At 40.6% G+C, this 27,997-nt stretch overlaps 1 protein-coding gene and 1 long non-coding RNA gene across 3 annotated transcripts; one reads left to right on the top strand and one right to left on the bottom strand.

Annotated features, from left to right (window-relative positions):
• Positions 1-51: 51 nt before the first annotated feature.
• LOC137168554 (uncharacterized) lies at positions 52-662 on the bottom strand. Its single transcript, XR_010924293.1, has 2 exons — positions 576-662; positions 52-331 (listed from the first exon to the last, which is right to left on the bottom strand). It is a non-coding gene; the product is annotated as an uncharacterized lncRNA (long non-coding RNA).
• abca3b (ATP-binding cassette, sub-family A (ABC1), member 3b) lies at positions 196-27,506 on the top strand. Of its 2 annotated transcripts, none has more exons than XM_067571186.1 (31): positions 196-453; positions 1,686-1,784; positions 4,529-4,775; positions 7,331-7,458; positions 8,660-8,825; positions 9,794-10,053; positions 10,140-10,256; positions 10,503-10,623; positions 12,030-12,203; positions 12,344-12,525; positions 14,224-14,370; positions 14,513-14,642; positions 14,738-14,892; positions 15,377-15,532; positions 15,640-15,850; positions 16,132-16,282; positions 16,717-16,815; positions 18,203-18,401; positions 18,557-18,863; positions 18,954-19,227; positions 19,628-19,832; positions 19,958-20,177; positions 20,492-20,650; positions 21,351-21,523; positions 22,621-22,755; positions 22,907-23,101; positions 23,255-23,442; positions 23,573-23,743; positions 23,901-24,097; positions 24,284-24,357; positions 25,022-27,506. In XM_067571186.1, exons 2-31 carry the CDS (start codon positions 1,731-1,733, stop codon positions 25,151-25,153), a joined length of 5,127 nt encoding a protein of 1,708 aa, XP_067427287.1. In that variant the 5' UTR covers positions 196-453; positions 1,686-1,730; the 3' UTR covers positions 25,154-27,506. The 2 variants fall into 2 exon arrangements, with proteins under 2 accessions (XP_067427287.1, XP_067427288.1); XM_067571187.1 differs by lacking the exon at positions 196-453 and adding an exon at positions 606-696.
• Positions 27,507-27,997: the final 491 nt, after the last annotated feature.

Genomic DNA, 27,997 nt, shown 5'->3' with positions numbered 1-27,997 from the left:
CTACCAGAAATAGAAATCGTAATAACAAATGAATGAGTCACAACACAAAAGAATAATTCTACATTTATTGTTAATTTTTAGGCAGCTGCAGGACAATTGTGGCCATAAAGCCCAGCTGTGTAGATCACGTGACACTCTGCTCCAGTGAAGTCACGTGAGGTGTTTTGTTGACGGTTGTCCCTGCATTTTGCACGATGAATTCACTGGTTTATCCGGCGGCTGGTGCAATGTCATCGCCACGCTAGCAGGCAGCAAACTGGAGGGTAAAAACCTTGACTGGGCTGCAGACGTCCTGAGCTTCGCTAATGCTAGCCGGACCTGCATAGTGTGTCTGTGAAGGAAGAAGCCCCGCAGTGATGGTTTTGTTATCGGATTAATACAAAAAAAGGAGGAATTGTTTTTACCCCGAGGAGGAGGGACCACAGCTCGTGAAGTTCATGCTGCTTTTTTAAGGTAATTTGACATTTTTTGTGCGATAAAACACGGCTGAGTGAATTCAGTTTAGATGTCTAGTGATTCAGAGAGTGTTAAATGAAGTCATGTCGGTGAGTCAGCACATAATATATGAGATATACCTCGCTTTGTCCCTCAGCTCCATCATTAGCATTCATCAGAATCCTTAGGGATTGACGAGCAGGTCGATTGTCCAATCAGGAAGGCCAGAAGATTGTGCTGGACCAATCACAGAGGAGAAAGGTTAATAGGGGAAAAGGTTCACGTCTCTAATGGCTTACTTTATGTTTATTGTTTGCTAGAACATATTAATAGAGAAACGGTCGCTGTAAATGGGTGGCACATGATTTTGTGAATTCATTTACACGGATAATGCAGTAAACTACCCCTGATATATCATGAAAGGGATGTATCCTTTCTGAGATGAATGGCAATAGTGTGAAATTCAAATAGTCTCAGCATGACTAGTTTTTATCAGATTTATTTACGCGTGTGGTATGCTGTGAAATGGGACTCCATTAAGGCAAAAAAGTGCTATGATTCTCTCATGAGGCAAACCTGGTCCCTGCAACTTTAACAGTTCATCTTTATTGATCGCCTTGTGTTGACTGTATATGTGAGTATCTGCAAATGTGACAATGTTGGCAAAAGTTCACATTTTGTTGTTTATAAGCTTTCATTGCCTTGAAAGAGGTCAAAGACTGTGACCATCCTATAGTAATTTTAACAAAGGAGAAAAAAAAGAGTCTCAGTTAGCTTGTCCAACTGGTTAGGCATGTGAATGTCAACTGCCTGTTTTTTTTTTTATATATATGTATATTTTGCTCATTTGCCTGTGGTTTTCTGTTCAGGGAAATGTCATCTGTCATCAGTCCTGGAAATGAGTTCAGTTTTCTAACTGAACTCATTTCCAAGACTGATGACTCCTCTTTACTGTCACATGTTAGTACCTGCATGCTGTGTTAGGATTCCCAGAGTGAAAATAATTTCCCCACTTTTAAATAACTTTGTGTACACATACATATGATACTGCTCATTGCTCAATTTCACTTCTCTTTTTTCTGTTTTGTCAAGTTATTGTTGAATAGAAACTGAGATCAGAAACCATTTCAGCCATCGCTGCTGGTTGAAGCCGTTTCAAACAAACCTCCATAATAAACATTTCAGTGATGCAATTATACATATAAACCTAACCTGATACTAAAAGATGTCTCTCTCTTTTTGTCCCCCAGCCACTGTAGAAGGCTGACTGGACTGTGTCCTGTGTACCGCTCAAAATGGCTATTATGCGACAATTTGGATTACTGGTTTGGAAAAACTATCTTCAGCAGGTGAGTTGGAGGACTTTGAACTTACAGCCAGCCTACATGTGTCCTTATTACGTGGTGACATTGTGTACAACTGTGAATTGTCAGAGGTAGCTGGGTTTACAAAGCAGAGGCCTGTATGACAGTATTTGTTAAGTTATAGACTTATGTGACATCGTAAATACAGTAAACTGACTAACATCGTTTTCTACAAATGATGATGTTAGCCAGCGTCTTGGAAACTGTTTGGCCCCAGTCATATCAGTATGCCTGTACCTTGTTGTAGTTTCAAGCTCTAGCTGGGTAAACACGTTGGTAGCTGTCACATGCTTTTCCTAGCCTAATATTGCTGTGTGCAGTGAAAATCCTCATCTACACTTAGTTATTTTGTTGCTTTAAAACTTAATTTTAATTGTTGTGACACAGATCATGGGACTTCATCATGAGACAGGCCTCACAACAATCAGATTTTGTGTTGTGTAACTGTATGCTGTTTGTCTACCTTTTCAACTGTTGGCCGACATGTTAGGCAGGTTAAGCACCTTGATGATATCTCAAAATCCCAAAGAAAAACATGCTTTCCTACAGCAATGGTTCACTCACGACTAACACTATAGTATCGTTCATAGAACACCGTATCATCAGATTCGGGGGCTGTGTTCAGTTTACAGAAGATAAGAAAGAATTTTTACAGCGAACAGTGCCTGATTTCCACAGGCGTAGAATATTGGCACATTTCGTGCTGTGTGTTTCTCTGAATGGCTGCTTGCTTAGAGTTGAACTCTTAATATCAGTTGATTGTTGCACAATGCTGCAAACATTCAGAAAAGGATCAGGCTGCCTGCTTCATGGCATGTGTGGTGAGAGGTTGTTGCTCCACCACTGTTTATCCACTCTCTGCCACTCTAGTTGATCTTGTCTTGAGACTGTAGAGACTCCATTTGGACCAAGCGGGAAGAAATACTGTGCATCATAGTGTTGCTTTTCCCTCTTGGCTGCAGAACACAGGCATAGAGTGCATGTTAATCACTTAATCTGCACAAACAAATGTTATTTATTGTCACGTTTCATTTCAGCAGGAAACTGTGGATATTGTAATTCAGGATTGTAAAAGCCTGCTATAAAAACTGCTGTTGGCACAGGCCTTGTTTTTCTAAGCTATCTTGTTTTTTGGTGTTATCCCTATTCGACTACTGGCTATAAACATTAATGATATCATTGGAATTGCTCTTTGAAGTACAACTGCATTTAGCCAAATGCAAGCAAAATTAAAGGCAGACTAAACTATATTATAATCAGGGAAAACATCTGTATTGCAATATTATACATGGCCTCCTCACTTAGAAAAAACCTTTTTAAAGAAATATTTGAGCTAACCTTCTTATTTCCTCCACAAAAGCAGGTTAAGTCTAATCAGTTGACAAGGTTAATGATTTCTAGTTGTTGTTTTTACTAAATGACATACTGTCTGGCTATGCTTTAGACAATTACCGTACTGTTGTTTTGTGCTGTGCACAAGTGTTGGTAGCCAGTGCACTATTTCCTGTATATCAGAGTCCACATAGACCGTGTCCCACTGGCAACAGCAGCACCATGCCTGAGCATGGCCTCTTGGATAGTGAGGCTGTAGTGCACACACAATGTTTTCTTGTGTTTTTTCAGCAGCATCTACTGTAGTAAACCAAAAACAACCAGATGTGGTGATAAAAACTGAAGATGTGATCTAATCTTAGCAATCATAGCATACATAGCAAACATGTAATGGCTTGAGAGGTCTTGTATACCATTGCTGGGTATTGTTCCAAATGTTATGATACTGGTACCAGTATCATACCTGAGTTCTAGTTTCTGCAAAAAAGCTATGCTAATTTTGACGCAAAAAAAAAAAAAATCTTACATGCATCAATATTCAAGAACTTGAACTACTTTATCTAAACTTAACAGCTTTGTTATTTTAAATCAGGTAAACTCTGATTAAAGTAGACTTGATTAAGAGTCTGAGCAAGCATCCAGTTCTAACTGAACAGCATAACAGCTCTGTGGTGCTTTGGGCGCTATCTCATCAGTACTCAAAAAGTATTCCGACTTGATTAGCAGCCTTGCACTAAATTATACTGTTCAAATGTGATCATAACACCAAATGAATTTATACATGAACTTTTTTGCCTACAAAGGGGAAAAGTAGTCTATTTTCTTGCACCTTACTCGACTAGTGTCGAAAGGTTGATGGTCTAATATTGGGTCCCTTTGTAGATTGACTGTGTAATGTCCTGAAACTGTCTAAGTCACTTTATACTCCAATCACTCAACCGGAGGAGGCGATTACATAAATTATGCTTTGTCTCAACTGTCTGTGAAATCCTCTTGTTTCAAATCTGAGTTGTGTGAAAGAATAAAGTGATGCCCAGACCCCATCTGGACTAAAAATGTTTTGTAGTTAGCATTTTCATAGCACATTTAAATGTTTGAAACAGGATTGCATTTGCTTTCCATCACTACTCAGAATTCATGCTCACCTGTGGCTGAAATATGGAGGCATTTATTAATTTACATTATATTCTGCCAAGCACAGCATAGCTTCTTCATCTCAATATCATCTCTTAGATGTGCTTCATATTCATTGATAATTCACCCCATTGTACTCATATTCCCTCAAACCTAAATACCTTTTTCATCATTTTTGATGCTATCTGCTATCTCTTTTCATCCTACTTTATGTACCTCTATGAAACAGACAGCCACTAATCTTTCTTTTTCTGCTCTTCCAGAAACGTCAAATCTTGGTTACTCTGGTGGAGATTGTCCTGCCACTGCTTTTCTCCGGCATCCTCATCGTGCTGCGTCAGAAGGTGCCTTTTACAGACTACCCAAATGCAACAGTCTATGAGAGCTACTCTGTCGACAAACTACCCAAGGCCTTCATGAAACAATATCAGCTGGCCTATGTGCCCGGCAACTCCAGTGTTGTGCGTCAGGTGGCAGAGGATGTGCGAGGCAGCCTGTCCCTCTCCTCAGGTGGGTAGTAGCCGGGCAGGAAACGGGCAGAAGGTTCACTACAACAATGCTGACTTGTTTAAAAAGCTCTTGAAGGCCCTTATCCATCGGACAGCCTGTGCGTTGTGTTAATATGGCTCTTCTCTGAATGTAATTACCTAAAACTAAAATCATTTGCTCACTGTATGCTAAAGTAATGCATATCAGTAATGTAATATATTTAAGTATCGCCCGTCTCTTGTGATACATTGGGCCTCATGCAAGAACCACTTGTACAAACAGATTTGTTCTTAAGAGGCATGTACAAGTGATATAAGAACATTTAACAATTTTCTCATACTAGAATTTTCTCTTAGGGACGAACAAAATTTACAAGTGTTCTGTTGAATCCAACTTGGATCACTCGTACAAGTGAACCTCACAGAAAAAAGTATGAATTTTAGGATAAAAATAAGAATATGTTCTTGCATGAGGCCCGTTATCTCTTTTACAAGGGAGAAAATGGCAGTGTGCAATAGGTGTCACAATAAAAAAATAATTTACAACAATCACATTCAACACAAAAGAACAGGATCTGAGAAATATGAGAGATAAAACTTGACTATTCAAAACAATTACATTCCCCATTAAACATTTTTATAATGTGATGCTTGAATGCCTGACATGAGGGCAGCATTTTCAGATTATCTGGGTTTATCTAGTAAAATTTTCCAAGCCCAGGGTGCATAATATGAAAATGCAGTTTTACCAGGTTCAGAGCAGACTATAGGGATACTGATCCTCCATCTGGATGATCTGGAGAAACAATTACTACAGCCTTGACAGCCATTTGTAGTTCAAGACAGACCTGGGATTACTGGTTCCTCAAGAAATGGGCGTCAGGAGAGTAAACAGGCCGCACCCTTCTCTCATGTCAACTGGGAGTTTAGATAGGGAAAGAAATGCAGCTCACACACACTTTAGCATGTTATTCTGCTCCGTCAGGACACATACACTCCATCTCATTAATTCACACCCTCAGAAACACCTTCTCTTTAGGACCGGTCATTCACATAAACATTTAGACAGTCTGACTGACAGGCTGTTTACATATTTGTTTACTTTACACATTGACAGACAATCGTCAGAGGTTGACAGCAGAGGTGTAGCAGTAGGTAGACAGAGCTGTGTAACTGCAGGTTGTCCCATACACACATGAGATCCCAGCTCAGCCATTAATGAATAATTTAGCTGCTCTCAGCATTCAGAGGGGAAGGTGGAAGTGGAATGATTGAGGCTGAGTTTTAATATGTCATGCACACACAGAGGACCACCAAAATGTGACCTTAATGTTCTGTCACTTTAAAAAAAAGCTTTGCGGTGTTTCAAATGTCAGTTTCACATATTAGAATAACAATGATGTTGAACTAAGAGCACTGAAAAGACTGAAAACACATTTGTGGTGTTGTCACAGCTTGTTTATGTTATGCACTATTGTGAAATTAGATTTCCTTTATTGTGTAACCTCAAAATCTTTCTAAGAGTTGCCTTGTCATCTGACACATGTTCATTTTTTCTTGCACTGCAATTCAAGAATAAGGTTACATCTTTTTTTTTTTTCATTTTCAGTTAATCTAGATTTGATTGATTGAATAAAATAATGACATTCTCATCACAGGTCACATTTGAGAAGCTTCAGTGAGAAAGTGTTTTATATTTTCACTTAAAGGAGTAGTTTGACATTTTTTGTAGTTACACTTCCTGGTGGTGAAGTAGATGAGAAATGATTAATGATTGACATTTTGAAATGATTGATACCATTCTCATGTCTTGAAGGTAAATAAAAGGCTACAGTCAACAGCCAGTTAGCTTAGTTTAGTACAAAGACTGTAAACAGGGAGAAACAGCTACCAGCACCTCTAAAGCTCACTAAATAAGACGCTTTGTCTCGTTTGTGTAATCCGTGTAAAAACGGCCTTGACCTGTTTCCCTCTCTGTGTCTCCATGCATATGTTTATTTTATGAAACTGACCCAGATTTAACCCCGGGACCCGGTATTTAACACAGACGCCCTTTGCAAGACCCAGATACCTGCATATTTACTCGATAAGTGGAATAAAAAAGGCCATTGCAAAATCCAGCTCTGGAAAAGAAAGAACTTTAATCAAAAGTGAAAAGAAAACCAAATCTTTTTTTATCTAGTTTTGTATTGTTGGGTGTTTCCATTCAGTTCAGAGTGGGGTTTTTCAAGCTGTCTTGTATTTGTGATGTGGTCTTTTGTGTGTTTCAGCTTCGTATCTCTTCCCTTTTTGGTATAATCTACAGCAGCATCTGTGTCAGTAAATGGCCGACATTTTGAAGTGCACATTCATCTCTTTGACCTGTTGTATTGATAATTTTGGCCATAGAATTCAGTATGCTGACAGCGTCTCAACCAACTTCCTGTCTGTCAGTGAGCTCCAAGGTCGGGGCAATGAGACAAGCATGAAAACAGACGTACGTGAGATGAATTCGACACCACAGCTAATTTAATGGTCTTTGTATCTGTGTATATGTGTTTCTGTGTGTGTGTGTGTGGGTGCGTGTTTCTTTTCCAGTGCGTGGCTTTGAGACAGAGGAGCAGTTTGACGACTATGTGAGAAATGACCCTCAGTCAGGAAGGCTGTTGGCTGCTGTGGTGTTTGAGCACCCCTTCAACCATGATGATGAACCTCTGCCCCTTAAGGTACAAGGCTGGATACACACACTGTCACACACTGTAGCAGGTAGATGGTTGATTCTAAGTGCAACTGCAGTGCATTGTGTTATTGTCTTGTAATTGCACAGGGACACTGCAGAATCTGGACACAACATGTGTTTTTCTGTATTTTAACAGAGGAGAGAAAGGCATAAGCATTTGAAAGGGTTGTAAAACATACTGTCTATGTTTATTGGTTTTTCCATCTAAAAATCAAGCCTCGGATTAGCCTGAGATATGGGAACATAAAGAGTTTTTGAAATTTCAACCGGCAAAAAAAAAAAAATCAAAATGTCAGCTGTTCCCTTTTTTGTTTTTCCTACATCATGACCTAGTGACCCGTGTTTTACTGATCTAAATGTGGAACAGTTTAAGAAGGAATGAGTCAGTACATTTACGGTATGCGTTACCAGTAAAACTGGTTCAGCCACTTTGCTCTGCTGCCTGAAACTCTGTTTGTTTACCTGCAAAATGAAACATTTTTTAGCCGGCTGGGCGTTAAAAGAGCGTAGAAGCAAAAGTCTTACCAAACAAGCTCATGTTCTGGTCAGTTTTTATTACAAAGCACTATAGTACATACTAATATATAATTAAAAAAACCTAGAAATTACACTTATCCTCCTGTGTAGCCAGAAATAACGGACTGAGAGCAGATTAATTCACAGGTTTGTACTGTGTGACTCCATATGGGAAAAGCTTTATTTGGATGTGAGGGAAAATTCTGTTAGACTTAACAGGTTTGACTGTCCAAAGCTCACTGAACTACAAGGGAGAGAAAGATGTATTCACACATTTTAGGGTGACTCATCTCCCCATTTTTATAACCACATTTCTATTCACTCTTATTCTATGTGCCTGCATCCCTCTGTCTCTCTCAAATCAATTCAGCTCAACTTTATTGTCCTTGTTGCTGCCAGATACATAAAACCATAAACATGGATACAGAGTAGGTGATAAAGCAAAGACAAAAGCGATTCTTCATGTCTCTCTTTGGTTTTACTTCTCCCCCTCTGCTCTCTATGTTTCATTCCCATAGATCAGGCATTCACATGCTTATTAACACATGACCTCTTTTTTTGTTTTTTAACAGAAACCATGGAGACCGAGCCTGACACGTCTCCGCTTATCGTAGTTTTGTTCAGTCAACCAATTCAGTTTCTTTTTTTCTGTTTCTTTCTCTCGCATACAGGTGAGCTACCACCTACGTTTCACCTTTACCCCGCGCAACGCCCCTGCCAAGGAGAGGTCAGAGCTGAATCCGAACAGCGACCTGGACTGGCACACGCTCAGCCTCTTTCCCCTTTTTCAGCTGCCGGGGCCGAGGGAGCAGTATGACAAGGAGGGGGGCACGCCAGGTGAGAATCACTCCTCCTTCTCTCTGATCCTCCTTCCCTTTGTTTCTCTTAATCTGTCTCTCTCTCTCTCTTTTTCTTTCTCTGTTTTTCTGTGTCACTTTTGTAATGCAACTCATCCTGTGTGCATTTAGGGTTCTAAACCTCCTTAATATTCTTAAAAACCTCACATTTTTTGAGGAGTTATTAATTAGGCATTGGTCCTTTAAAACACCACAAAACAATATCAAACAGTTTGTGTTTTTCTGCTTAGACAGGTATTATGATTGATGCAAAGCACTTAATTTCCACAGTCTCTAGAGCGAGGGCCCTCTCTTCAGGCTATGTTTCCATGGCAACCATGTCCTTGCACATCTTTGGCATTATCAGTGTTAATCTAGTTTTGGCAGGATACTGTGTGCCCTCGCATCATTCCTGGGGCATTTATGAGGTGTCAGGCACTGTTCGGGAATCATCAAATGCTCTTAACTTTATCTTCACATTTGTCCCTCTGGTTGTTTGATGTGTCAGCTTTAAATGATGTGATGATGATGAATTGGAGTGTAGAGAATACAGCGTTCTGCTGGCCCCCACCGGGCCCAAACCTTTTTTCATAATGAAGTTCCAAAGTTGATTGCGACTATAATGAGAGCGAGAGACATACTCCAAAAGATGAAGTCATCCTGAAAGCATAATAGAATCGACAAGCTTTTAGCGTCACATGAATATGGATTTCCAACCTCCACATGCATAATAACTCATGACTGCAGCTCCACTTGTTCCTCAAGGACTCTTACCCATTTTCATTTCATGTTAACTTTTAGAGGGAAGTTAGAAGGACTGTTCCTCATGGGAACAGGTCACTTTGGTCACACTTTGGTCACACTTTGGTCACACTTTGGTCACACTTTGGTCACACTTTTAGTTGATGCTAATGAAATTGCTGTATTAACAAATTCTTCTCAGTGTTAATATTTCATTTCTCTTCACAGGTTATTTCCGAGAGGGCTTCCTGGCGGTGCAGCATGCAGTGGACCGAGCCATCATGCGCTCTTACAACAGAACTGCTGCTGCCTCTCTGCTGGGACAGACCAGAGTGGTCCTGTCCCGGTTTCCTTACCCTGCCTTTATATACGACGTCTTCATCCTGGCCATTCAGAACCAACTGCCCTTACTACTGGTGCTCAGCTTCACCTACACTTCCCTCAGCATAGTCCGAGCCGTGGTGCAGGAGAAGGAAAGGAAGCTCAAGGTATGTCTTTGTGTCTCTGTAGGAAGGTGTTTTCAAAAAACTGTCAAGGCTGTTTGTTTACCTTTTGCTCTCTTTGTGCATCTCAGGAGTACATGAGGATGATGGGTCTCAGCAACTGGCTCCACTGGAGTGCCTGGTTCCTCATGTTCTTCCTCTTCCTCTCCATCTCAGTCTTTTTTGTCACACTGCTCCTCTGTATCCAGGTGAGTGAGCGTTATGAATCATAATTTGTTACCTACATTCCTGTGTGTAATGCCTTTGCCAAGCAAAAGGCAACACAATATCATTATCTATAGTAATATTTAGTATAAATAAATGCAATATGTATTTATTCAATATAGAAATGTCTTGCAAAGCGTTTCAAAACAGTACTAGATACAATATGACTTATTTAGCAGCAAGTCAGACCTGAGTGCTGACTGGAACTATTTGTTTTTAAATTGTTGTAGGTGAGCCCTAACGGAGCAGTGCTGAGCTACAGCGACCCCACCCTGGTCTTTGTCTTCCTGCTCGCCTTCACCGTGGCCACCATCAACTTCAGCTTCATGATCAGTGCCTTCTTTTCACGAGGTGTGTGTTTCTGTGTGCGCATTCGTGTGTTCCTGTATGAGCTTTGTCCACTCTTTTCTGACGACACTCTCCTGCCCAATTTTGCTGAAATGCACAGTATGTTCAAGAGTATCTACTGCAATCGGTGCTCCTCTTAACTGGTCTAAAAGCATAAAAACAGTCTGCACAAAGAAGATTAGTGCTCTTGACTAGTCAAAGCTATATACTGTATGCTTGTACACAACAATCACATGACATAACCTGCGTGGATTAACTATGAGAGTGTAAATATTCAACTCATGTGATTAGTGATAAGTCTGTATAGGTTGTTGGTGTTGTATGGAGCCACGTTTTGGTGAAGAGAAATGTTTTGTTCACTTTAAGAGTTAGAAAGTTAGCTTTTTCCATTTTCAGATGTGGGAAATGAATCATGTCCGGCCTGATCAACACGGACAATAAAGACAAATATTTAAATTCCTTTTTTATGTTCCTCTTCTCTCTCCCTCTTCACACCCTTATTTAGAGCTTTTCACTCAAACCAGCATCCATCTCCCTTCCAACTTTCCCAACAAAGTTGCTCAGATTGCACACAAATACTTATTCACCAGCCATGCTCTCAAGTTAATGTTGTTGGCTTTTTTCAAATACAATAATAAGAAAACTGAATTTGATTATGATGATGCCTTAAAAGCCTTTTGTCCACAGGGACCCAAGTAGAAGAGAAAAGAGACTTAAAAAGCCTTCAGTGACATTAAACATAGATATAAACTTGCTAAGACACAAAGATCATCATGTAATGCCACCCAGGTTGTTTACAAATGATGATTTTTAGATGGAGGAGGAAAGAGGCTGAGATGAGGGGCATTTATAGAAAATAGGCCAAACCATGGGAAAGGATCCTTCAGTGCTCTCCTTGGCCATTTTTGTGTGAGCAGCTGTCTGGATACTTCTTCCCACCCACTGATGTACTTTTTAGAAACAGATAATGACACTTAATCAATACATGTTCCACGCAGGCTCAAAATGTCACAGTGTCTGCTACAAGTGCTTTTCTGAGAGATCTTGTCATACAGCTCAGAAATGGCAGCAGCCCTGAAAGTCTCTTATTCTCCTCATCCACAGCACTCAAATTTCTTCCCCTCTTTCTCCCTCATTTCTCATTTGGCCTCCTTAATGATTCATCTGGACAACACTCACAGCAAAAGTAGTTCTCTTCTCATATTAATTTCCCTCTGTCAGCTCTAGCTTAGGTCTACAAATGCATGCGTGTGTGTTTGCTATGACAACAAACAATATACAAGAGCTGTGATTGCACTCTTTAATTCACTATTTTTGTGTCAGATCTCAAATTATTAAAGGCTACATGAGCCTGGCTATTGTTTGGCATCCCCTCAACCTCTTACACTTTCTTTCCCTTCTGATTTCAGCCAATGTGGCGGCAGCAGCGGGTGGCTTCATCTATTTCATGAGCTACCTGCCTTATTTGTTCCTGTGGCCTCGCTACGACTTACTCAGCCATGCCCAGAAGGTGTCCGCCTGCCTTATCTCCAACGTGGCCATGGCCATGGGAGCTCAGCTTATAGGAATGTTTGAAGGCAAAGGTGAGCCTGGAGGTTTTAGTTAAAGCGAATTTTGTCATATACAGCACATAAATTTGGAACTATTTTTTTGTTCCTGTGTGTATGTCCTTTTAAAACTGTGACTTCTAAGGTTCATTTCGGTCTTTTTTTTTCATTTGCAGGCACAGGAATTCAGTGGTCTAACATGTTTGATTCTGTGACGGTCGATGATGACTTCTCCGTGGCTCAGGTGTTGGGCTTGCTGCTGTTTGACTCTGTCCTGTACGGGCTGGTAGCCTGGTACATGGAGGCAGTTTTTCCTGGAGAGTATGGAGTGCCTCTACCATCCTACTTCTTCATACTGGTACGCTTCAGAGCTAAGCAGCTCACACATGCACAGACCCCCACACACACTCCACCCTCAATTGAGAAAAAGAAAACAAATACAGATGCATTAGTGGGATATACAGTAAGTATGAACAGATAATGCAGTCAAAACAGATTTGAGTATGTCAGATAATTGCTAGCAGTAGAAGTGCAGCCATTTTTATTCCATAAGCTCCTCACATTTCATCTAGTCCTTACATTAGGCAGTAGCCTTTGTGTCGGATACTCAGACCACATACATAAAAGGATCTTTACTTACTTCTAGGGTATTCCTTCTGTCTGTTCCCTCTATTATTTAGCTTTTAAAATATAAAGTACTGTTGGTACACTAGATAAATTCGGAAGCTGTGTGTGAATAAAATCAACAGTTGATCATTTTAATCTCCTTTCCCAGTAGCATACAGTGTAATCTGTTTTCCCATGTCTGGATCTTTCACATTGGATTAACATACTGTATTGTCCAGGTTCACCACATTTTTTTCAATGTATCTTGTAACATTTAAACTATATCTATTAATTAATTATTTAATATTCTCTTAATATATAGTACATATACATCGGAAATATACTTATTAGTTTTTGGTATAGAGATTCACTTGAAAGTTGTTCCCCTTTGGCTTTCCAATACATTCTCACTGGTGTTTGGCCTTTCAGACTTGTGGGGAATGTGGTGTTTATAATAATCTAAAAAAAGAATTTTTGATAAAGTAGTTAACCCATGGTTTTGTATAAATATTTGCATGACTATTCATAGTTTGGTGGAGAAACCAATAGTAACAGGTATGCTGCAATCGCCAACCATTTAAGACAGAACATCTTTTGAAAATAATGATAAGGATACAGATATAGACAGCTTTTTAAAATGTTTTTAAAAGTGGAAGACATATCAACACATACTCGCTCATTCACCTAGCGAGGGATATGATACTTAGTACTACAAGTGCAGTAAAAAGGACATGACCCCATACCAGCTTCTCAGCTGTGAGAACTGCCAATTGTGTTTGCTTCTACATTGTAAAAGGGGCTCTGACACAGTGACAGCAGAGAGGATTGAGAACGTGAGGCCACGACTCGACGGCCAGAGGAAGTCTTCGAGTTCAGCTAACTGGAATAACAGGAAATGTCTGACTCTGTCCAGCCAACACAAATGAGGGTTATCTTTATAACGACTATGGACGATCACGAAATGGCGTGCTGTTACACTCACACAAAAATAAACTCTTGCTAACCCATTTCCCAGGAGTCAGGAATTCAAGAGACTGCCAGCAGGGTGTGGATTAAATGTTGACGCACTTTACTCTGGGTCCATTGTGTGTGTGGGTGTGAGATGCTGTTTCTGCAGCGTAGAAAGTGGAGGTTTGACTCTGATTCCTAGGAAGGGAACCAAAGGGAGGTTTGATCAGGAAACTCTCCCCTCCAATGTAGAGTGTATATGGACAATGTTACTGTCGGCCTACTCTGTCTTTCTTGTGTTTTGACGTATGACCGTGTTCCTCAGCATCCTTTGTTGCTTCCTGTAATTATCGTGCTTCATTCATTATGGACGTGATGGGTTTTTACTGTAAAGCAACACCTGGAGATCCGTTGAATTGCTTGAATTGTTAAGAAGCTTTTTAACTAAGGCCATTTTCACCTCCATCTGTCCCTGACTTTATTCCTGTCTTCACACCTGCAGCCCTCATATTGGTGCAGCAGCCCTCGCATGGCTTTGGTGAATGAAAAGGAGGAAGAGGAGGATGCAGAAAAGGCTCTGAAAGGAGAGTTTATAGAGGCGGAGCCAGCTGGACTAGTCTCTGGGATCAAAATTAAACACCTTGCTAAGGTGAGCTTTAAAACACAACTTAAGTTATCGTAAAAGGGTGCAGGTGGTGGGAAAATTACCAAAAAATGCAATAATTATGCAACCCCCGCACCTATTCTGCATATATAATACATGTAAATGTTCTGGTGTATCCCCTTGACAGGAATTCAGATTGGGCAACAAGACTCGGCAGGCTGTGCGGGATCTTACGCTGAACATGTTCGAGGGACAGATCACAGTCCTGCTAGGACACAACGGTGCTGGAAAGACCACCACGCTATCCATGCTAACAGGTGACCAGCTTAAACACACTGGCAAGCAAGCACACACACACACACACATATACGCCACCTTAACGATACTAACCCACCTGCCTTTGTACTCGCAGGTCTGTTTCCCCCCACCAGCGGCAGGGCCTATATCAACGGCTACGACATCTGTCAGGACATGGCTCTGATCCGACGCAGTCTAGGACTTTGTCCCCAGCATGACGTACTGTTTGATAACCTTACAGTGAGAGAGCACTTGCTGTTCTATGCGCAGGTACACACATGAATATTTCTACTTACAGTCATGCCCTCATTAGTTAATTGTTCTCCTGCTAGTTCATTGTCTGAAGAGATGTTTTAAAAATGATTATTGAAAATGTATTGTGTGGTGTTCATTGTTCGTTTCCTGTACCAGTAAATTGAGCTTTAGTTTAACCTAAATTTGTCCAGTTTAGTATTGCTACAAGCATTCTCCGACTTTACTTTCTTTCTTTCTTGCTGTACTTGCACAAAAACGCTGTATCATCTGAGTTGCTAGTCCTGTCAGCTTACTGTACTTTCTCAGTTCCTCTAAAACACTCAAGAGTTCCTCTAAAAAAAAAAAATTGAAGAAAGTTCTCCACTCTAAGAACAAGATAGGTGCAGACACTCTCTGTCAGGCTTACAGCTTCATTCACATTAAGGTGAAGTAGAAGCTGGTAGTTTGGATGAGGGTATGGTGTATAGCTGCTCAGTGTGTTTATCTGCCTTATATCCAGCTGAAAGGCTACTCCAAAGACAAGATTCCAGATGAGGTGGACAGGATAATCCGTATCCTGAACCTTGAGGATAAGCGACAGGCTCGTTCCAAGACCCTCTCTGGTGGCATGAAGAGAAAACTCTCTATTGGCATTGCTCTCATTGGAGACTCCAAGGTCAGCATCACCATTATTTTTCCACTCTTGTTGCTTTTATACCCATGCACCTGTCCTTCCCCCACTTTAACCACCTCTCATCTCTTCCTAATTCTATCTATATCCAGGTGGTGATGTTAGATGAACCCACATCGGGTATGGACCCATCAGCACGACGGGCCACCTGGGACCTTCTGCAAGGGGAGAAGCGTGGTCGCACCATCCTGCTCACCACGCACTTTATGGACGAGGCTGATCTGCTTGGTGACCGTATCGCCATCATGGCAGGAGGAGAGCTGCAGTGCTGCGGGTCACCACTTTTCCTTAAGAACAAATATGGTGAGTGAAAATAAGAGTGAAGTGGAGAACAAGTACAGGAGGAACAAAAAGTACAGACTACAAGATGTCTTTCTCAGAAGGGCAGAATATGTTGTATGGGTAGTTAAAAGAGAATGACCCTATCACAGAGCTACACAGTTGAATCTCCACCAAAGTTGGAAATCCAACAAATAGTTCACTGTTTTTGAACTACATATTTGCAGGAATGGGGGAAACAGAATAACAATACATGATTATCTATGATTAATTATACATGCCTGTTCCTTTCCTCTGCTAATCAGGTGCTGGCTACCACATGGTGATAGTAAAGGATGCCCTTTGTAATGTGTCCGAAATCACCCGCCTTGTTCACATGTATGTTCCTAATGCCACACTTGAGAACAGTGCTGGGGCTGAGCTCTCTTACATCCTGCCCAAAGAAAGCACCAGCAGGTGAGTCAGTCTGGTCTTTGTGCATGCATGGAGTACTCACAATAACAGTGGAAATTATGAGGCGGCTTAGTTGTCATAACAACCATTATTCAGAAATAACCCCTGCTGAACTGCGAACAAAATTTCTCTCACTTTTTTTTTTATTTTTAAGGTTATTTCTGTCTTTATAACCATCTCTCCTGTTTTAGCTTGTTTTATGTTTTTTTTATTTACTGAAAATCAATATTTTTTTTCCTCCTACAAATAGGACTTTGACTTCACACTGACGCTTACTGCTGTTCTATGTTTAGAATCATGGCAGAACTAATGGCACAACAGATGTGATGAGTGACATTTGGCAGCTTCACATTCATCATGAGCTCATGTTGTAATACTGAGTGATCCCACTGTGATGTCATGTGTTTTCCTGATGCACTTTGTGTTTTTTTTCTCAGGTTTGAGCTTCTGTTTGCTGAGCTGGAGATGAACAGAGATGAATTAGGAATTGCCAGCTATGGAGCTTCGGTAACCACTATGGAAGAGGTTTTCCTCAGGTAAGAATAAGACATGGGGGAATGTGATAGTGTCTCTAATTATCTGAATCAGGGATCAACTCTCCTCCTGCTTGGCTCATTTTCAATTAAGCAGCAATTTCAGGCAATGTACCACCAGATATTATTGTAATGTACAAGGCAAGACATTTTAATGCAATATAAAAAAAGTAGATTTCATATACTATTCAAGTTAGTAAAAGCCTGTTTATAGTAGTTCTGCAATTATGCATCTATTTTGGAATTTGTGGAACTTTAAAACGGAACCATACACAAATGTAAAAAGATCAATGTTCAGTTTTGTCTACATGCATACCATAGACTGCACAGCCTATGATGGAAACAGATGCTTTGGCAGATATGCCTGCCTTCTTTCTTTTACTCGCACATCTCAGTCCCTGCTGCCTGCTGCTTACTGAGCAGTTATCTCTGCTTCCCCATGGACTCAATATGTGTATCTGTGGCAACAAGCACGAGTGACTCCTCTGCAGACAACTAACACTGCATGCTATTTCAGCTAGCACAAGTGTACAACACTGTAATTGGCGCTGCCAAGAATGTTTGTCTCACAGGCCTCATTACTTACAAGGCATACTGAGAGTCCATCAGTGTGCTCTGGCCTTATTACACTATTTATACACAGAACATCAAACATGACACCAGGAGAAGCTGCTGTGGTGCTCCCTTCTGGTAATACTTTACTGCCAAGTAAAACCACATTTGTGTTATGTAGTGATGCTGCTACTGTTAATACTTCTTTATGTGCTTCTTGTTTCTAAAATAGCTTTGTTGCACTTTTCTCATCCGGAGTTGTCACAGTTTTGGAGGTATACTGTCATAGAAAAAAATCTTTTCTCTGGAATCTTATTTTCTTTTCCTTTTCTTTCATGTTTTCTAATATGTAAGAGGTGTAAATAGGATATGCTGAAGAACTTGCAGATAGATAGATGTAACTAGGTTCACAAAGGCACACTGTATCTTGGGAGATGAAGGTGTTTAATGTAGTTTGATCTGCCCTCCCATGTGGGTGCCTTGATTGGATGGATTCACTGATAATTGAATTGTAAGGCCCAGAAATAGGTTTATTTGCAAGAAGGCCTGCCTTCCATCACCTCACTGAGCTGCTGAATGAAGAGTAAGAATGGATGCATGTGCACAGCAAGTGACACAAAAGAGCTGCTGTAGATCTGGTTTTATTTATATGCATTTTGGAGACGTTCTGCTTCCTGAAATTCATCACAATGTTAAATGGCATTTTATAAACATTATTTGAATAATATGCCATCAATGGTGGTTGGATGATCAAATTTGAAAACTTAGCATTTAAGACTCCATTTTGTACTGTTTTCAGTAAGGTGTTGGATAACTGTAGATTAATTTGTGTGTTCAGAGTGGGAAAGCTGGTGGATTCTAGTTTGGACATCCAGGCTATCCAACTGCCCGCCCTGCAGTACCAACATGAGAGACGCTCCCATGATTGGACCACAGATGATGCCAGCAGCATCAGCGGCATGACCGATGTCACTGACTTCACAGATAGTGGCACACTCATCTCAGAGGACTGCTCCAACATCAAGCTGAACACCGGGGTGAGATGAGAAGATGTAAACTGATGCTTGTTGTCATGTAGAGAAGGGGCGTAAATGGACGTGGTCCATAATGTGCAACAGTGTGTCTCTGTTATTGGATTCAATGTTTTCCTGCATATCATTCATACTGATCACTCACACTTTTCACTCCACAGGTCAGACTACACCTGCAACAGTTTTATGCCATGTTCCTGAAGAGGGCGCTATACAGCTGGAGAAACTGGAAGGTGATGGTGGCTCAGTTCCTCGTTCCTTTGGTCTTCACTGTTGTGGCCTTAGTTGTGGCACGCACCTTTCCCAATCACCAGAATGCTCCTCAGCTGAAGCTAGCACTCAGTCGTTATGGTCCCACCAAGGTCCCTGTGGCTGTGCAGCCTGGGGCGGGTCCCTTGGCCTCCGCCCTGGCAAATACATACAGTTCCCAGCTCGTTGCCCAGCTAGGCCAGCTCATCAACATTACAGGTAAGCATAGTGAGAAAGACAAAGTCCTGGCTTGATTGCTTAGGTGAGTATTTACTGACCATATGTCCGTTTTCTCCTCCTCTCCGTCAGACTTTACTGATTACATCCTGACTCAGGCAGACGAGGAAGGTGGCAGCTTTAATGAACGCTGTGTGGTGGGCGCCGCTTTCCGTGGCAGCAGCAGACAGTTTGCAGAAGCAACAGCCTACTTCAACAATGAGGGTTACCATACACCTGCCACGGCCCTCATGATGGTGGACAACGCTTTGTTCAAACTTCTAGCAGGGCTGAACGCTTCCATCCAGACGGGCAATTACCCCATGCCACGCAACCTGTCTGAGAACGCCCAAAGCCAGCTCACGGAGTGAGTGGAAGGACTTGCATTTGGCTTGAATCCAGAATTTAAAAACATTGAGTAGATAGAGGTACTGTAGTTTGGGGAGAAAAGAGTTAGGAGAGATTGTAGTAGTAGAAGTAAACAGAGAAGAGTGCTAACATGACTTTTGGGCAAGCACCATTACAAGGAACAGACTTCTATAATGAAAAAATAATGTAGTTTTCCAAGGAATCGCTGTCAATTTGGAGATCAAAATATGTTCTGAAGGAGGAAAGTGTTTCCTGTCTCTCAGTTGTTTTGCATCTCTGTCTTACTATCTCTTCACCCTTCCTTTGCACATTTTTGTTCACTTTTCACCTGTCATCAACCCCTTTTCAACTCCTTTTTTTGGTCTCATAACCACATCACTCTCGTCTTCCTTCTCTAGGAGCAAGACAGGCTTTGTCATCGCCATCAACCTGATGTATGGTATGGCCTCCCTGTCCAGCACCTTCGCCCTGCTGCTTGTTACAGAGTCCTCTATCAAGTCCAAGCATGTGCAGCAGGTCAGCGGCGTCTACCTGTCAAACTTCTGGTTTTCTGCCCTGCTGTGGGACCTGGTCAACTTCCTGCTGCCCTGTCTCCTCATGCTGGTTAGTAAGACATCTGACACTGCTTGTTGGGATTAGGATTATGATCTCATCTGTGTGGATGGATATTTATACTAATGCATTGTGGCACTTGAGTCTCACATTTTAAACCGTTTTTTTGCTCTCAGGTGGTATTCCAGGCTTTCGGAGTCAAGGCTTTTGTAGAGGACAACCACCTGGTAGATGTGTTGTTGTTGCTGCTGCTGTATGGCTGGGCTGTTGTGCCTCTTATGTACCTGCTCAGCTTCCTCTTCTCCACTGCTGCCACTGCTTACACTCGCCTCACCATCTTCAACATGATCTCTGGCACAGCCACCTTTCTGGCTGTCATCATCATGACCATCCCAGGTGAGAAGAGACACTGGCAGCCAACATTGGCCAGACATCTAAAGTGTCTCAAACTACATGCATGTTTTAGGTGTTTGAAAAGTCAAACAATATTCATGTGCAGTTAAATACATCTTGAGTGCACAGTGCGTGGAAGGCACATAGAGAATTCGGTTCAGTTATCAGCATCAGTGCTTCTGGCTTTGCTGTGTCCCTCATCAGGATGGGAGGCTAGTGAGGGATCATGTTCTAGCAATCTACTGAAATGAACTTGTGAAGCTCATTACTGTCAGATGAAAAAAAAAAACCTGCTGTCTTATGAATTCCCTCTCCAGATTTGAACCTGCTGAACATGTCACGCTTACTGGATAAGGTGTTCCTGATCTTCCCGAACTATTGCCTCGGCATGTCCTTCAGCCAGTTCTACCAGAACTATGAATTCATCTCGTTTTGCACCTCCAGCCCTTTGAGCCAGGCATTATGCAAGTACTTAAGTAAGTACTGCCTTAATGTGCCTTCAGAGAATGAAGAGGTAATTGCTTTTGCTGTAGAGGTGTCATAGTGCATTATTTTAGTTATAAAACAATATGAATGGGATTCACTACCTAAATTTACCAGTTACATTGTGATGGATATGTGAAATAGGAGATGTATGATGAGTCATAATGGGGGTGGCAGTAATACAGATGAATTAGAATGATAGTGCTAGTTCATTTTTATAGAGACAATGATTTGAATCCTTATTTGAAGGATAAATAGGATCATTATTGCTATAACGTTCTTGATTTCTCCACACAAGCAAAAGTTGTATTTTCTGCTGCAATTTCACTGTGGTTTCCAGAAAACAGGGTCCTCTTGTGACAAGGACAGCTCAACAAATACTTTGGTAATGGAAAGTAAAGATGAAAATGGTGGGAAAAATACAAATGAGATGTAATATGCACCAGATTCCTCAACATAATTTTAAAAATCACAATAAACCATTTAACTACAGACTGTTTAGGCTGCAAATAGTTTTTTCATGATCAAGTTTTCACTCAGCGTTTTGTATTATCGTTTTTTAAATAAAGTCCAATTACCCTGTTTTTAATCACCAAAAGAAAGACTATTTAATATCACAGATCTCTTGTGTAACTCCTGCATACTTATGCTCTTGATTTATTTTAACATAACTTAGTGTTTCTTTGGTTCTAGACATCACATATCAAACAAACTACTTCTCGATGTCGGAGCCTGGTGTGGGACGATTCCTTGTGGCCTTTTCAGTGCAGGGTGTAGTCTACATTGTTTTGCTGTTCGTCATTGAGCTGCAGTGTGTCCGCACTCTCCGGCGACTCTTCACCACCCTGTGCAGAAGACGTAAACAGGTATAGATTGTGGGAGTGGTGAACGGGGCACTGTGTCTCTTTCCCTTCTTTTTTACTGGCAGAATGGAAACTTTCCATTTTCATCAGACATTTTAGCAACCACAGCTTGCACTGTGTAGGAGGTCTCACTGGGAAACTATTTTCAAAGTGTGGTTAAATATATTCATAGTGAGGCCTATAAAAAAGGAAATCTCTAAAGATGACTTGAATACTGGTTGTAGATCCAAAAAATGAACCGTCTTCGATAACGCAGATTTGTTAAAATGTACATGGAATACACAAAATGGTGTGAACAGGAAAGGAAACTTTAACCCTGTAGTAACTTACAATCACAGTTAGAAACACTGCTATGAGGGCGGCTCATATTAGGCTGAATGCCAGCTGGCAACATTTTTTATTAATAAGAGTTCTAGCAATTAGCATTGATTTGTGAGTTTTCAAAGCAACATGAGACTTCCTGTAAAGAAGCCAAATCATCAAGTGCATCTGTCAACAAATGGGCAAAGTGATTTATACCAAGCATTTTGTATGTCACACCTTTTTATATAGCAAAATCATAATCCCAGCTGCAATATATCAGGAAGTAGAAGCAACAAGGTCTGCTTTCATCAACAATGACATTAAAGAATAGCAGAAGACTGAAACCCCTCCAAGGGATTTAAGAAAACACATCTGCGGAAATGTCGAAAATTACAGTTTCCACAGATGTTATTAATAAGAGTTCTAGCAATTAGCACTTTGATTTGTGAGTTTTCAAAGCAACATGAGACTTCCTGTAAAGAAGCCAAATCATCAAGTGCATCTGTCAACAAATGGGCAAAGTGATTTATACCAAGCATTTTGTATGTCACACCTTTTTATATAGCAAAATCATAATCCCAGCTGCAATACATCAGGAAGTAGAAGCAACAAGGTCTGCTTTCATCAACAATGACATCAAAGAATAGCAGAAGACTGAAACCCCTCCAAGGGATTTAAGAAAACACATCTGCGGAAATGTCGAAAATTACAGTTTCCACAGATGTCTTACTTTTTTGTGGTTGATATTTTCTGTCATACATTTCCATCTTACTTATTGGGGTGTGTGTGTGTGTTAGTTACCTCTAATAGAGGATGCAGCGCTGCTTCCAGAGGACAGAGATGTGGCAGAAGAGAGGAAGAGGGTTCTGGAGTGCCAGCCGATGGTGGAGTCCATGGTTGGCAGCCCCCTCATTCTACAAGAGCTCAGCAAGGTATGTAACACAGGGCTATTTTTTCTTGCATCTATGAGGTCTGAATGTTTTCTGAGGTACTGAATGCCTCAGTGTTGAAATATGTGTGTTGTTTGTGTCTCTGTGAGATATGCCAAGGTGGTAGAGACTCATTGTTATCTTTCCTTCTCAGGTGTACAGCAGTGGGGAGAATCTTCTGGCTGTGGACAGGCTGTCTCTCGCTGTGGGGAAAGGAGAGTGTTTTGGCCTATTGGGCTTTAATGGAGCAGGAAAGACCACTACCTTTAAGATGCTGACTGGCGATGAGAGCGTGACCTCCGGGGATGCCTACATCGATGGATACAGCATCTTAAGGGACATTAAGAAGGTAGGTGCAGAGGGAGATGGAGGGATTTCTATAAATTCAAAGATGAATCAATGGTTCAGCTTTAGGATTTTAATTGAGTCAATCTTTAATGTCCTGCCACACTGCTTTCAACACACAGAGATTTGAAAGGGAACATTTATCTCTGCATTACAGGTGCAGCAACGCATTGGCTACTGTCCTCAATTTGACGCCGTGTTGGATCACATGACAGGAAGAGAAACTTTGAGCATGTATGCCAGGCTTAGAGGAATACCAGAGAAGTATGTGTCCGGCTGTGTCGAGAACGTCCTGAGGTCACTGCTGTTGGAGCCTCATGCTGATAAACTTGTCCGCAGCTACAGGTAGATAAAATATAAAATGACTCGCATTTCTCTCTGTTTTGTGTCATACACTTCACATATTAGCCTGAATAATAGTGTGTTTTGTTGAGCAAGTGTGTGTAAATTGATATGTCACCATAAACATATGCAGTGGCGGTAACAAGAGGAAGCTGAGTGCAGGCATGGCTCTGATTGGCGGGCCTCCAGTCATCTTCCTGGATGAGCCTTCGACTGGGATGGACCCTGTGGCCAGAAGACTACTGTGGGACGCTGTTACACGCACACGGGAGTCTGGCAAGGCCATTATCATAACTTCCCATAGGTGAGTTTTATAATACGTCTTGAATGTCAGGTTGACAGATGCTTACCTGTGAATCTAGACTACATTCAGCCTAAAAAGGATGTATTACTGCTTCTTGATAAATAAAAGCCAAAGATGCACAGATTCAGTTTCCTGTTCTGATATTTTCCCTCATCAGTATGGAGGAGTGCGAGGCCCTGTGTACCAGGCTGGCAGTGATGGTCAATGGTCAATTCAAGTGCCTCGGGAGCCCGCAACACCTGAAGAGCAAGTTTGGCAGTGGCTACACCCTGCTGGCTAAAGTTCATATAGACACTGAGGTGGAGGACAGCGACCTGCAGCTTTTTAAAGACTTTATCGAAAGCACCTTTCCAGGTTAACATTTAACATTTACAATGGTATCTATAAAGATAAACACAGCTATGAAAAAGATTGAAATTGGTCTTTTTGATCTTTATTTGGTGCAAGATCTAGTGGTTGTCCTGTGCTTACTTGAATAACTTCTGCTGTTTTAAAGGCTAACAAAGAAGATTTAACTATGGGATTTTTCTCTCACCACAGGAAGTCAACTAAAGGACGAACACCAGGGAATGGTGCACTATCATTTGACTGACAAAACACTTACCTGGGCCCAGGTACAGTAACTGATTTACCATTTACAGTTGATTTTAAAAAAACAAAAGAAATAACAAAAACCTCTCCAATTTTTGGTCAATACAGTACAGACACTATACACTCGTGCTGTGTTAGACCTCCCTCTAGTGGACAAAATGGTTCTGTGGCTTACTTAAGTGGTACATAGTACCACTGTAAACAGCCTGAGTTACAATTTTACAACCTCAAAAAAGTGATTTATCTTGGAAGTAACATGTCATTCATCTGGATCAAATGTTTTCATAGAACCAACCACAGAAGTTTGACATTTGAATGGCAAGAGCAGGCAATCTGTGATTAAAAAAAATGCCTTTATACTTTTTAATTAATGTTGTGTTAGGGTCTAATGTTGCTTGGAGGGTCATTTGACATGCTCACAGCAATGGCATGGTAGTATAGTCATGGTTTATAATTCAAAATGTCCCAAATGACACTGAAAAGCCATCTTTTAAGAAGGAAATGGGTATGAAAAAAGATTCAGAGTAGCTGTCTGTGTAAGATAGGTATATTTATTTTCAATGTTCAAAAAATGCATATTCGAGCTTTAAATTGTGATCTTGGTACAAAGCCGTGGTTAACACCAGCAATACATTCACATCACACTTCTCTATGTTCTCTCCCACCCTATTTTCCACTCCCACAAAGGTGTTTGGCACTTTGGAGGCAGCCAAAGAGAAATACCGCATTGAAGACTACTGTGTGAGCCAGATATCACTGGAGCAAGTGTTCCTCAGCTTTGCCCAGTTCCAGCACTGCACAGAGAGCAGGAGGAAGTAAGAGGAGTGAGGAAACCGTCCATCCATTGTCCATTTTTTTACAGTGTCTGTGTATGACCAGTGTACATGGACTTGCCTGAGTTACACAGCAGGTACTGTACACAGGCTGGGTTAGAGCGCGGTCCTCTGGCCGTCCAGCTCCATTTTTACCTTGACCACCAACACAAACACACACACTGGGCCAGTCCACAAACATCAACTTCAGCATTTCTACTACTGTATCATGTCTCTTTGTTGGGTCACTCATGCCGTTGTTATTGTTGTTGTGGTGTGACGAGAAAGTGGATAAACTGGGGATTATGACATTGAGGGACTGAGGTGGGATTGAACTCTGTGCTGGACCTTTTTAGTGAGGTCAAAGACAATGACACCACTCATTAGATACTACCACTACTCTGAATTGTGTGTGACAGGGTTAATTTGTGTGCGTGTGTGTGTGTGTGTGTGTGCACTTATGTGTGTACAGCTTGTCTTTTTTTGTTATTTATGACTTTATTTTATGACTTGATTATGTTTCCAAGGATTTGTGCTTTTTTTGTGATCATCAATCATCACAAGAGAATTTGATATGTTTCTGAAATTGTTGCACACCTTTGCGCCTTATCTAACTAATGAAGGTTCTCGTTTCTTTATATCGCCCTATACAAAATGCCTGGTTATCCTTAAGAGCCTCTTAATGTTGTTGCCAGATGTAAATAATGTGACGTGTCCATGGTACTAAAAACCACTTACTCATTGAGGCCAGAGCAGAACATTTACTCATTTAAAGACTGTTTTGGGCACATTAATGATTGCATGTAGAAAATACGATTTAGAGAGTGCATGATACTGGAAGAGCAGAGAGCTGCTAGCAAACACTTGAAGACTGTCATTATTGAGGATTAATCCTCAGAGTACTTTTAGGCTAGTCTGAGTACATATAATCCGCCTCCATTGTTCAGATGGTGTGAACTAATGATTCTTTGCACCTCACCTGTTTTTGCTGCTAAACAAGTTACAGCAACAGGTGTGTTACCATGTGGATATCCGGCCATTATAGTTTACATGGGAGATATTTACTAGAAAGATGTTTGATAGTTTTCAAATGCTGTTGCAGTGAAATTGGAGGTTTTGACTTGAAAGCAAATTGTACTAGACTGTATGTGATTGACTTTGACTTCGAACAGCAAGACTGCAATGACCTTTTCAGGTGTTTTTAGTACAAAAATGTTTTGTTTTCTTTCCTGCAGCTATGCATTTCGCATGGTACACCTGTGTGTATGTGTGACAGAGAGAGCGAGTATAAGAGAATAGCAACATATGATTCCTGAATTCATCCACACTATACTGAAACAGTGCTATGATCATTCTTAAATATTAAAACTAAGAGATTGTGAATGTGCAGTGGACAAACTGCACCGCTTTGTCATATTTAACATAGAGCTGCTCCTTCAGAGAATGTCAGGAAACGCAATAAAAAGGCCCAACAATAGTATGGATAGTAAAACTTCAGTTAGTCCTCTGCTTAAAACTAGATGCCTTGTTCTGAAGAAGAATGATCAGCACATTGTTTGTCCTCTTTGTCCATTTTTTTGTCCATTTATCACATTCCCAAAGCCTTTTTTTTGTACTTGTAAGAACTTGTAAAAAGATTTATGTATTCTGTAGGAATATTTCAAATGACATTTGATGTTTCCCCAAAACAAATCCCACAGATATTGATGAGAAATATATTCTCAGTCTCCTGCTTTTCATCCATGTTAGAGATCAATATTATAATCTGAGATGAATTAACATCCTACTCTAAAAAAATCACTCTTGACTTCTCAGAAGTGAGATGAATGTATTTACTGTCTTACACATAAGCAAAAAGCACTCATGTTAATCAACTTTATGAACAGCTTGATATGTTTTGCAGCGCTTTCTTTAGTGGATGACAAAATATTCCATCGTGTGTATGTGAGTGTGTTTGTGTGTATGTGAGTGTGTGTGTGTGTGTGTATGCGTGCGTGAAAAGTAGGCTGACATTCCAGAAAGACACTGATATTGTATGTGGCTTATTTGTCTTTAAAGGGTTTAACCTCTTAATTTTGACTTTTGTGACATTTGTTTGTATATTTGCACAATTCATGTCTCATTACATGTACGACTTGAATTAACTGCAATGTTAAATAAGTGGTTTGAGAAAATTGGAGAGGTCTGCGCTGCTGATATTGAAGGACTGAGTACGATGAAATACAGTGTATCATATTTAAAAAGGGAATTTACATCAATGTAACTGTGTACTGTACTGTACCATGCAACTGACCTTGTCAACTGTATATGTATCGTTATTCTTTTTAAATTAAATAATGCTCTATGCAAATGGAAGCAATCGCCTTTGTCTGATGTAATTTTTCCAGCAAACATTTTATTTACATACATAGATACCAACAGGGGTAAGTGGGGAAAATGTGTTTTTGGTGCTTTTGTTGAAGCGATCCTTTTTAATAGCATCAAATCTGACCATTGGAGAGGCCATCTTACTTGGTTTAATAAGTTACACATAAAATCTTCGACCATAAAGTGTTTCACAATAAAAAAAGAAATGAGATTACAGACAAATAGCCCAAGTTTTAAATGAGATTAAAAGGGCTAATGAAACAAAGCTAAAAGACAGTATAAAAATGTGTTGATTTCATTTCTTGTGTTGAGAAGCTCTGTAAAGCTTTTCTTGTGTGTTATCATGTTAACCTTATATTATAAGTAAACAGGTACAAACATGCTGTGTGAAATGATTAAAGGAGTCACAAAACAAAACAAAACAAAACAAAAATTCTATTGCACATAATTTTGTTTTTTACATTTTTTTTCTCCTGTTAAATAC

The sequence above is a fragment of the Thunnus thynnus genome, chromosome 17 (genome assembly GCF_963924715.1).
Source record: "Thunnus thynnus chromosome 17, fThuThy2.1, whole genome shotgun sequence".
Classification (NCBI taxonomy): Eukaryota; Metazoa; Chordata; class Actinopteri; order Scombriformes; family Scombridae; genus Thunnus; species Thunnus thynnus.
The sequence above is the reverse complement of the archived record's forward strand: the minus strand, read 5'-3'. Positions and strand labels throughout refer to the sequence as shown.

Bases quoted from the DNA above. Each gene is read 5' to 3' on its own strand.
- abca3b (XM_067571186.1), top strand. From the start codon at position 1,731: ATGGCTATTATGCGACAATTTGGATTACTGGTTTGGAAAAACTATCTT. The intron at 1,785-4,528 runs GTGAGTTGGAGG...CTGCTCTTCCAG, and splicing joins GGAAAAACTATCTTCAGCAG to AAACGTCAAATCTTGGTTAC. The intron at 22,756-22,906 runs GTATGTAACACA...TTTCCTTCTCAG, and splicing joins TTCTACAAGAGCTCAGCAAG to GTGTACAGCAGTGGGGAGAA.